The following is an 11,537-nucleotide window of genomic DNA, read 5'->3' as shown; positions in this document are numbered from 1 at the left end:
TTCTTTTTCTATTTCTACAAACTATTTTATATTCATGTGCTCTTCTGGCTACTGGTTTTGCCTCTTGTTTACACACAGTGCAGAGGACTAAGTTGTCGGAGAGGAACTGCACATCTTTAGCACTGACAACATCAAATACATCATAAGCAAGTGTGAGGTAACTCACAGTCTGTACCGTACGGACACTCTTGTATGAAGGCACATGGAAATCAGCATTTATTGAGGGTCGGGGTCTCCTCCCCCCACCGTGTAGCCCTGGGAGAGGGGCCCTGAGGGGAGGCACGGGCTTTCCCTGTCCCTGGTCAGTCTCGTTCCCATTGGTTGGTTTGTGTTCCCTGCGCGGGCAGAAGGACCCTTGGTCCAGCGACTGGAACAGTTCCTCGGCAGAGCCCCGGCCATGCAGCTGGAGAAATAAACATCTCTGAAACATCTACCGAGAATCTGTCCACATATACATTTCTTTTCCACGGGACTCCTGGTTTGATATATGCTTGTTACAGTAATCCCCGCTGTAACTGAGGCTCACCTCAGCTGTTAAATAATATTTCAGTTTGCTGAAGAGCAGAGCTTTTCAAAGGTATTGCTTTTTGAAACTCAAATGTCTGGGTTGTGTTTTACTTTCAGTCAGATTCACTGCCCTGACCTCCTGCAGAAGTACCAAAGACAGGCCAATTCCATCTTACAAAATATTAAACTGGTGTTTCATTTGAATCCTCCCTCTGACTGTGATCCATCCCCTTCACTATGATAGCTATGGTTAAAATCCCTCCAATACTTTGCTGTGTTTGAACCCTGGAGATTTCCTTATGTCTGGAGGTGTATGGACAGTACTGTGTTCTCCAGGCAGTAGTATTTCATTGGCAAGAGAAGAAGCTACATCAAAAGGACATGCCCCAGCTTGGAGCTGGCAGGCAAAATATGTGCTGAATTGTCTGCTTTGGTTCTTAAAAAGCATCAGTTTATGAGGACTGACTTTGCCAGACATTTAAATTCTATCTCACATCCAGTGCTGCAGTTTAAATAGGCAAAACTTGTCACTGCTGCCAAGAGACATGGCCTCATCCATTGCTACATGACTGGACAGCTGCGCAGGGGTAGAAGACAAGAGAAGAAGCAGGCAAGGGCAGGCAGAACTGCCTCCAGGAGCAGTAGCAAGCTATGGCAATTCAAAACCTCACAGGAAATTCCCTAGATTTGAGCTGAGAGGAATGCTGAGCAAGAATTAAATGGTTCTATGTGTATTTGACAGACCATAGGCAGCCTAGGGTTTGGTGAAAGGAAAGAGGTGAGGAGTATCTAACCATTAGATATTTATGCATCAAAATGGCAACTTGGTGCTTTCACCTCCCTATTGAAGCAAACCCAGAATATCCTGTTATAGATCCTGACTGCCTTCACCCAGAAGTTTCATGGCCCAACTGGTATTTCCCTCTTCTAGTGAGTCTGTACAACCACTTTCTGTGGTGAGATAAATCAATTTTTGTTTTATTTATTTAATAATGAGTGAGAATTACACTGCATATAGTCCCATCCTCTCTCTCTTAATCATGAAATCGCTAGCCTATTGTATGACACAGACCTGTGAAAGGCTGAGACCTCTGCCTGAGGTCTCTAATGTTGTTAACCCATTATCAATTCCATCACTGTGGGCCATGGACATTTCCTGAAACATTTCTGTTTCAGTAGTGATATCTGTATTATTGGTATTGCCAGAGAATAGCATAAATCATGGCAAGCTGGAGAGCCTTAGACCTTGTGGTGTCAAGTACTGATGGCTGTTTTGAGAGTCCCATGAGATGGTGCAGAGAAGGGAAGGAGAAGCTCAGGCCAGGCTCTGTGCAGAGAGCAGCTGGGGACAGCTCCTGTTGCCTCTCAACCCTAATCAGGGATGCCTTTACTTTTGAGACTGTCCCATTTGTTAGGCTTTCACCCAAGTCTCAGTTGAGCTGCAGCCCATCACACACAATGAGTGCACTAGCTGGCACTCTTGAAGCACTCAGGCTCGCTTCAGGAGCTGACAGAAGAAAGAACATCAGACCTGCCCAGCGTAAGCAGTGTCTGCCCAGCTGGCAGGCACCTTCCTGGCTAGAGAAGAGATGTGCCTTTAATGATGCTGTTCCCGACACCAAGAGCCCTGCCTGCATTATTTCAAGAGTGGAGAGAGAATTTTGGACAGATGTTCCCAACTGCAGACTCCATTTTAATTAACTGTCCACTGGCAGGGTGTATTCTGTTCAGAGAGCTTGGAATACAGGCTGTGACTCCGATGGGGAATTTTCTTCCAAAACCCAGCACCTGCTGTGGGTCTGACTATGCTGTGTGACACGGGAAATCCAGAGCAATGGGGAACTGCGCCCCAGGGGAAAGCAGCACTTTGTATTGGCAGCATCTGCCTACAGATTTGACCCGGGCCAGTGGCTGTGCAGGGGGATAATTACTCCAGAATGGAATGAGAACTTACGACCTTCTGAGCACAGCATGAGGCACTTTTTCCCTTCCCCGGGGAACGACTGAAGAAGCAAACCGTATTCCGGATGACGTAGATGAGAAAATGAGAAACGGGGACGGGGGAGGAGGAGGATGTATTGCTGAGGAGGAAGCCTTTTACTTTAGCACGTTTCGTTGGCTATCCGTGCATCCAGGACGGCCGCAGCGCTCCGGGAGCGGCGCGAAGGATCCCGCTGGAGGCGGCCTGGCGCCCCCTGCCGGGCCCGCTGGGCACGGCACCGCCGCCCGCTCCGCGCCCTCGGGAGCGCCGGGGCACGGAGCAGCTCCGCCGTGCTGCGCGGATTGGGAGCGTTCTGCGGGTCAAAGATACAGCAAAGGAAGCTCTGGGCTTCCATAGGAATATTTTTGAATAACTCACTAACTCTTAAAACGGTACCGTTGATGTTTTAAGTGCAATTCTCTATACCAACTGGTGGAGTTTAAGTCAACTCTGTCATATTGTATTTTAGTTGCTATGTTCTCATCTCCTTACCAAAAAGGGTTCTAGCATAGGGACAAGAATGGAAGATGACCATTCAGGTACCATCACAGAAGATGACTCAGAAAGAAATTACCTTTTTTTCAGTGATCTTTTCTTACACAACCTTTTCCATGCCACTTCGTTTTCAGTGCTGTGAACAAGCAGTCTCAGAGGAACTTCTTATGAACCTTCTTCTGGATGTAGTGAACACTTACATAATTGGAACCTATAAAATCCTTAGGGTCCACACAGTGCTGAATTAGGGTGGAGGTTTTTAATCCCCGTAGCATATAATCACCTCTGAGAACCTAAGGTGCTGTATCTGTAAAGAGATTCACTTGGTTGCTTTGATGTTAAAATTTGTAATACAGGTCACTTGGGTCAGGTAACAGATGGCACTGAAATCCTTTTGTGAGGTGGAGTCATCATCCAATTGCATATAATTTCATAAGGAGAAGGTGTATTTATTTCTCAGAGTGCTTGAATGAGATCACAGTTGGTAAAAGTCTGAGGAACAAAAGATTTCATAAACTTTTTGTATTACTCCTATAAAAGAATGTTTGCAAATAGGTGTTAATTATCAAAATTGCTGTACACTTGCACTCCATTACTCAGTGCTCTGAAGATGTAAAAATAATCTGTACAAATAGCACAGTATTTGCAAATAAGAAAGCTTTAGTCTTTCCACTGGTTTGAAAGCGTGGGTGACATTAATTTTGGCTTTCAAAACCAAAAAAGCAAAGACTGCTGTTAAAATAAAAAAATACCCGAGAGAGAGCACACCCCAGAGGTATTTCCTGGCTGTTGTCTTGAAGGGATCTTGGCACAGATTAATACCATCCTGTTCCCATCAGGTGTGTCCTTTACAGAGAGAACAAACAGGCTTTAACTATAAAACTCCTATGAACAGCATTTTTTTATTAAGTTATTCAAGATAAAAGCCTGGATAGTTTCTCAGATTGGCATCTCTCAGACAAATTGGTCGCATTGTGAGCAGTGGAACACCCAGGAGTATCACCGCAGCAGGGCTCACAGAACTAACACATCACCTAGCAAGAGCACATGGGACAGAAATGTGTCAATCCCTACCTTTCTTCCAGTTCCACAAATGCATCCCTGGGACGTTAGTTCACACCTGTCCATGGCATGGGATCACCACTCCCCCAGACAGCCAGAAATCATGAGGGGGTACCAGCTTGTCTTCAATAGTCTACAGGTGCAGAACTCTGCATGGCTGTTGGTTCTGGCAGTGCCCCCAGAGGCTTTACTCCCTCAGACACATACCCAAGCTGCTCTGAAGTCTGAGGTGGCAGCTCCCCTGTGCAGGACTTGTGCCACCTGGGTGAGCACCAACACGGCCCCAGCCCCTTGGCCCTCGCCTGGTGGGTCCAGTGGTGCCAATGTCATGCCAGGGCAGAGGCTCCTCCTGCACAATCCACCCTCACACACAGAACAGAGAGCAGGTTCAAAGTGTATGCAACATTTTATTGAAAAAATACGAATGTTCTGTACATAAAGTACAACTTAATGGGCTTGATAAAATCTCCAGAGACTTATTGGTTAATATAGGTCTTCTTGTCTTCTTTTCCCTCTAAGGGCATAAAGCATACAATGAAGCAGCAGGTCCCCTGTACTTGGGCAAGTGCAATCCCATCGCTGTGCGTGCAGCATAGCACCTGGCTCTACACGGGACTCCAACATGCTCAATGTACTTTTGATGGATGGTCTGCAAGAAATTTAAAGCATGGAAGAACTGCACAGGACTGGTCCTTCAATCCACTGGGGATTCAGAATTTATTGTGAGATCTCTGTTCTCCTAAAGTCTGCATCTGCATATCCAATACTTCCGACAAATAAATACAAAAATAAATAGGGATCTGGCCTCACAGAACCTGAAGTCTCAGAAGCAACAAAACTTATAGCAAGCTACATACATAATTTCAACTATATCAACATAATTTATTTAAATCTCTATCAATAAATGTATTAAAAGTATAAATTCTTACCCAATACTGAGAGTTTAGTTCTGGAAATAAACCCAGAAAAGGAAAGCTTTTTCAGTCCTCTCACAATTTAGTGTGCTCTTAGAAAATGCTTTATAGCTGAACAGCAGAACCTAGCTGCTATATAATGCACTTCTATCCCCCCAAACCTAATATAAAAAGCTTTTTAGATCTTTTTACAGTAACTGGCTTTCATGTCCTAACTTTACATACAGTTACTAAAAATACTGCACATAGCAGTGCTGACTAAAGATAGGTTTAGTGTTAAAACTACATGCACAAATGCTGGGGTACCAAAGCAGAAACTGAATAATGTGGCAGCTTCACAATTAATTTACGTTGCTAATTGGATGGTGTAACAAATACTGCAATCCCAAAAGATATGTATGTTGCGAATGGAAAAACAATGAACAGGACTGGATGAGGAGAAAGTTAGGCAAAAAACCTTTTTTTCTTCTCCTTTTAAAACTGGAATGTCCGTTATGGCCAAGAAGGTAAATGTAGAGCAGGGTTAGGAGCTTCTAAATCAGGAGTAAATGGTGATGACTTCTCGGCCGCCACCTCTAACAAGTAATACCCTCTCCAGACCCTCAGTCAAGACTTCGAGAAACTCCATGTCTGTTTCAGTAAAGTCAAGGACAAAAAGCATCAAAACCAAAATACAAAGGGATTAGAGCCGGGCCAGCTCACAGCCCTCAGCTGTGGTCTCGCTTAGGGGCATAGTGCAAGTATCCCTCTAAGTATCAAAACACTGAGTTTGTGGGACTTTTTCCTTTAAGCAATTACTACCTTACAGCCACAAGCCAATACCCTCTACCCAGGGGACGCTTTGTCACATGTTACAGCTCAACAGCACTGGTGGCAAAATGAATTTAAGAGAACAGATTAAAGGAAAACCTTCTGTGTGGCCCAGGCCTTGGCTGAAAGGATACAGTTTTCATCTCCATCAGTATTCTTTGGAGGACCAGGCATGTTGAGGAGCACAAGTCTGGCATCATGGGATCTATTTACAATGACTTCATTTAGCTTCACTGCTGTGTGCATCCTTCGGACATTAGACTGGTTCCTGTAGAAGAAGCACATTCACACTTGCTGTTAGAAACGTGCCTCTGAACACTGAATTATTAAAAAGGTCCTTAAAAGCATACTCTAATCTCCTAAATACCCTGTTAAATGTCAACACAGTAATTTTTTTCAAACTTTGTGATGAAGATACCAAAGAGATTTCCCAGACTTATTCACGTACAGCTAGTCCATTGGTTTTAAGATCTCTGGAGTCTTCAGTTTAGAAAGTTACAATGCTCTTCAAAAAGCATATTTGATAAAGATGATTTAGTGTTGCATAAGAAATTGAAACACAGAGGGGATGTGCTCTTTGACCAGGCACACTCATGACTGCAGGGCCTTCCCTCAGGGCAGCCCTGCCCAGACCCCTCATGCCCATGGCAGCACAGGCCATGCAACTCTCCAAACTCAGAACCACAAAACTCTCTCTCAAAGACATGGGAACCAAGCAGGAGACTGGCACCATCGTGCTCAGCCCACACTTCCCAGGAGTGCACTTCCCCCTTGGTGTTGAACAGCAGTTGGCATCTCCAGAGAAAGCCTGGTTTGCTACAGATGGCAATCACATGATTCCTGGAAGTACAGGAAGGCAGCCTAACAGGCTGAATGTATGGGGCTTTTCTGGAGTGTAATAAGGATGTTAACCTCTCCTTCAGGACACTAATCAACCTCTCTGCCTGGCTATTTACAAGAAACACTTTTACCCAGGTGTCTTTAAAATCTCAATCACACTTCCAAACTTAAGTAGCCACTTAGTTCAAAAGTTAGGGGAGAAAAGGGAATAGGTGCAGCATAATCTCGTAAGCCTCCGCTCCATAAGAATCCAGGCTAAGAGAGGTAAAAGCATTAATTATTTGGAATATATTAACAAAAAATAACATCAATTCATGCAGGAAGAAAACTCAAAAGTAACCTTTAAGGATTTCAAGCCAGGGAATGTTTCCTTCTTACAGGAAATCCACCATTATTTTGGTAACAGAAAAGGAAATAAAATACAGAAATAAACTTATCAAAAGGAGAATATATTTACACTTTTGAGGCCTTTCCGCTTGGGTTTTTGTCTTCATTTTAATATATTAATATAAGTGTTAGTAGAAAAAAATGAAATATGAATCTGTGGTTTCATTGATTCAGCTTTGCATGACTATGAGTGAAACTCTTCAGTAACCTTGCTGCTCTTCTGAATATTCAGATTTGCAAAGAAATAATTTATATACACAGAGAAAAGAAGATGCAGTGGGAAAAATAATGTTTATTATGCTAACAGAATAATTTACCCACTGTGAACTACCTCTCTGTTACTTCATATTCTTACATAATTTGGAGCAAGGACACCCTCTGTCTTCACCACATGAGCTTCAGAAAGCCAGGGACAACACTGAGGCCAGATTATGTTTACAGGAAGTGAGGAAAAAACCAGCAGCAGGAAGATAACAGTTGTTAGCTATGTATAGTTTTGGAAAGGGTATTAAAAACTCAAGGTTTGGTTTTCTCTAAAGTGATATTTAAAATTGGCATCTCCCCAGTGATTTGAAGGTGTAGGCTACAAGAAAGGGCTTGTTTAGTGCCCAGAACCTGCCAGAAATAACATCCAGCAGTGTTGTGAAATGAGAGCTTCTCTAAATGAGTAATGTTTCCCCCTGCTTGTGTCATACTCTGCTTAAGAAAATAGGTTCAGACTGGAATTGTTTTCTATCCTTAGTTCTCGTCAGGACAACTCTTGTAGTTTGTTATATCCTATTTATAATGATACTTAGCTTAAGTAGCTAATCCTGCTCCCTTTAAAACATTGCTAAGAGTGCTCAACTCTAGTGCCTTTCCTTCTATCAGTACACATAGTTTTCCTGCTTTTAGTTGAGAAAATTAAGTCTTTCCTCTTAATGTAACCATCTCTAACCATCTTAATGTACTTCTAATTTAAATAACAAACTTACAAGATCTCCCACCCTCTGAAAGCATGGAAGAGGAAAAAGTACAGGTAGTTAACACCAAATTCAACAGGATTTCTACAGCATGATTCAGCCTAAAACAGATTTGAATTCTGATTTACCAGGAAGAAAAATCTGGAACTTGGCCAAGTATGCAAAACTGACTGACTGAGCTCTTCATGTGAGATGGAGGACATCAAAGAAGTCACAGGAGATTCACACAGTTTTACACAAAGCCAAAATAGACCTTTACTTCTCACTCTTCAGGGGGCACACTCGTGGTAGTACTACAGCTGTTGTTACGTCAGAGCTCCTGCAGCAGCAAGTCTGTCTCAGAGAGTTTATCACACACAGATGCTATTCCAAGTCATTCACCACCATCTCCATAGCTTCTTCCTTTATGTGTTAAACATCCACACTACACACTAGATAGTGAAATGATCATATTTTTTAAGAAGTTCTGATTAGATCAGTGAAATTATCAGTGTGTTCTACTGATGCGTTTGGAAGACAGGACGGAAGTTGTTACAGGATTTTAACAGCTCCAATTTAGAATTTGACTATACCAAGTGAAATATTGAGGGAAGTGTGCACATTTGATTGGTTAGAGATTTCTGGGAAGGCTAACTGCTGTCTTTTCATTGCCAGGTCTCAGTGTTTATAGCACAAGTCCAAACCAAGGATTAGGAAACAGCAGATAACAAAAGCACAGCACATGTAGACTTTCAGGAGATGCAAAGTGTAGACTTAGACAAGACTCACGGCTTAATGCTGATGAGATCTCTAAAGCTTCCCACAGCACTGCCTCGGTTCCGCTTCTCAGCTTCACATTTCTCTTTTGTCCAGGTCATCTGGATGTTCTCAGGAACAGGGTCTCCCTCATCTTCTTCATCTGAGTAGAGGCTCTCCAGACGTGCTATTGAATGTCTGTCCTTTACAAGCTGAGCCTGGAGGGGACATGAGTGACAAGGTGAATTCAGAGACTCTTTTATGCTCTCTGGTTCTCTTTAAGCAATTATAGACTTTTTGTTCCATTGTATCTTTTATTTTGCTCAGTCAGTTAAGCCTCCAGGAGAGCTCTGATACCAGGCATTTGCTCTAGCTGAAAGTCTTACATACCAAACTGACTTTCAACAGTTTTGATGAGTGTAAGCCAAGCAGAATTTGGACTGACAAAGGCCTGTATCTATACAAGAAAAAAAAGTCAGTCTCATTCACATCATGATATGGTCAGAAACAACAGACAAGACTGACCCAAAATCGACAACTAAAAAAAAAAAAACCTTGACAAACACATGCAGAAAAGATGGATCATCTTCCATAGCTACATGTCATGGACATTTTTCATAGCCATGTGTCCTATAAGTCCAAACAGGAATGACATCTTCAGTAGGAGAACAGGATATGTTATAAATTGAGACAAATACCGGATATCCCAGATAAAGAAAAAATAAGAACTACATGTAATTTTGGGAAACAAAAAAAGCTACACTACAAGTATTTCCTTACATCTTTAGAACACAGGAGTTAAATTTAAGCAGCAGCTACATAACACACTGCTAGGAAGGCACATTGTGTCATTCCCCTCAGCAGCCCATAGAGAGCAACCAAAATTACGTACCTCCCTTTCCCTCTCAGTTTTTGTCAGCCTCATTTGCCTCAGCATCTGAGATCTCTGCTCCATCATAAGAGTTCTCTCATAAGTATATGCTGAGATATCACTATTGTGCTGCAGAAATAAGGACAAATATTGTGCTTGTAATCAAGTCATAACCAAACATCACCACGTGCATAATAAAGTGAAAAATGGGCTCAATTCCCTTACCATTTCTACAACTTCTACCTCTGCCTCTATTCGGAGTTGATAGAGGAAAGTAGCCAAATCCTTCTTCATCTGGATGCTGTTATCATCCATCTGAGCTACAGTAAAAATTCTCATTTTGCATTTTCTCCAAACCTGGTGAGGGAACACAAACTCTCAGCTATTTGAACCAATAACACTTTGCTCTACAAAACAGAAACCTAGCAACATGTCCACTCTCATTTATTAATACAGGCTCTACAACTGGACCTTATTTCCTTAAACTAAAGCATGCAGAAGTAGGTGGGGGACATTCTCTGTGTAGCTGCTTACTTTGTGCTGTTTGAGAAGAAAAGGAAGCAACATCAACATGCCTCCATCATGCACAATCCACCACACATCAATGTTGCCTTCGTTGTAACGCTCATGGTTGCTGGGGTAGAAAGACACATTTTTGGGAACTAGCAGAGCCAGATGAGCTGCTGTTGTGCAGCGAACAGTACCTGCCCAGGAGGGGAAGAACACAGTTACTTCCAATCCTGAAAGAATCATCTATGGTTAGAAAAATGCTGCTCACTGAGAAAATGTCAGCAAACCATAAAAGTCATCACTTAAGTAAAGGAAAGTATGTACAGCAAGGCTTGCACAGACAGATCAGTCCAAATGACAAAGCCATGATAAAGCAGACTCGCAGGAACACAAGCCCTATTTCACATTCAAAAGAAAAGCAGCAACCTTCAAAGTTAAGTATGAGGAGACAGCATCTGCTCTGTTCTAATTTGATTAAGCAACTGGACCACAGTAGAAGAAGAGAGATAGAGGCAAGGAGAGTGTTATCCACTAGTGAAGGATAGGTTAGAGCCAGTGACAAAACAGAGATTATCTAGGAAACGAATTATAGTTTGCCATAAAACCAGCATTTTTTAACCATTTGTAGTTAGACATATGAGTTTTAGCTGCTAGATTAATCTTTGAAGATCTTTCTTAGGTCTTTTACCTACAGGAAGTGGTATTTCAAACAGAGCAGTTTTGTGAGAAAATACCTACTTCTCCATCAATACTAGAAAAAAAAAGACAAACTCAAAACCAATCTTACAAGGATTCTGTTAAAATCCCCTGTGTGTACCATGTGTGTAATAAACATCTCTGTTCACACTGTCTGATCACAAAGAATCATTAAAGCTCACCTATAAATGTCTTCCAAGACCTTGGATCTTCACTCTGTCTCCACCCATAGGGCCACCCCAAAACCACAGTGTTGTGCTTCATGCCACCAAGTCCACACGACTGGATCAAGTGAGCAATTCCTTCTCGAACTTTATTGGCTACAACTACTTGACAAAATCCTTTAACCTTCTCAATTTCCATCATATTCTTAATAGTCTGCAAGACAGACAAGGAAAAAAAATCTCAGTTTTCCTTTCCAAAAGGAACTCCTAATATTTCTCTGTCATGAGATTACAATGTAAATTCCTGGTTCACATGTCCATAGGTAAAGCACATTACAATGCAAAGTTCTGCTCATCAGATTTCCTTAATAAAACAAAACAGAAAACACCCATTTGTTTAAAACACAATTGCCTTCCAAACATAATCATTTCTAACAGATTAAAGTAAGGGGGTTTTTTCGTTTGTGCTATCATCTCTTATTCATAGTAGTATATAGTGATATCCGGATTACTATTTCACTTTCCATTTTCTAATCCTATAACACTCACCTTTTTAAACCCAAGGTCAATTGACTTCATTTGGATTTCCAGTTTTAGATTTCC

The 11,537-nt window shown here is 42.0% G+C and overlaps 1 protein-coding gene across 5 annotated transcripts in view; it reads right to left on the bottom strand.

Moving 5' to 3' along the window:
* Positions 1-4,432: 4,432 nt before the first annotated feature.
* Positions 4,433-11,537, bottom strand: part of SLC12A4 (solute carrier family 12 member 4) — a 46,688-nt gene continuing 39,583 nt past the window's right edge. For 3 of the 5 annotated variants that reach the window (XM_039558334.1, XM_019284230.3, XM_010396602.3), the window contains exons 18-25: positions 10,953-11,148; positions 10,099-10,268; positions 9,790-9,921; positions 9,586-9,693; positions 8,727-8,911; positions 7,971-7,985; positions 5,904-6,037; positions 4,433-5,589 (exon numbers count right to left, since the gene is read on the bottom strand). In XM_039558334.1, coding sequence (XP_039414268.1) covers positions 5,498-5,589; positions 5,904-6,037; positions 7,971-7,985; positions 8,727-8,911; positions 9,586-9,693; positions 9,790-9,921; positions 10,099-10,268; positions 10,953-11,148 — 1,032 coding nt within the window. In that variant the 3' untranslated portion in view covers positions 4,433-5,497. The remainder of the gene's footprint in view (positions 5,590-5,903; positions 6,038-7,970; positions 7,986-8,726; positions 8,912-9,585; positions 9,694-9,789; positions 9,922-10,098; positions 10,269-10,952; positions 11,149-11,537) is intronic. The other 2 variants (XM_039558335.1, XM_010396603.3) reach the window with 2 other exon arrangements.

The sequence above is a fragment of the Corvus cornix genome, chromosome 11, assembly GCF_000738735.6.
Source record: "Corvus cornix cornix isolate S_Up_H32 chromosome 11, ASM73873v5, whole genome shotgun sequence".
Lineage (NCBI taxonomy): Eukaryota > Metazoa > Chordata > Aves > Passeriformes > Corvidae > Corvus > Corvus cornix.
Note: the sequence above shows the minus strand (reverse complement) of the source record. Positions and strands in the feature narration are given on the sequence as shown.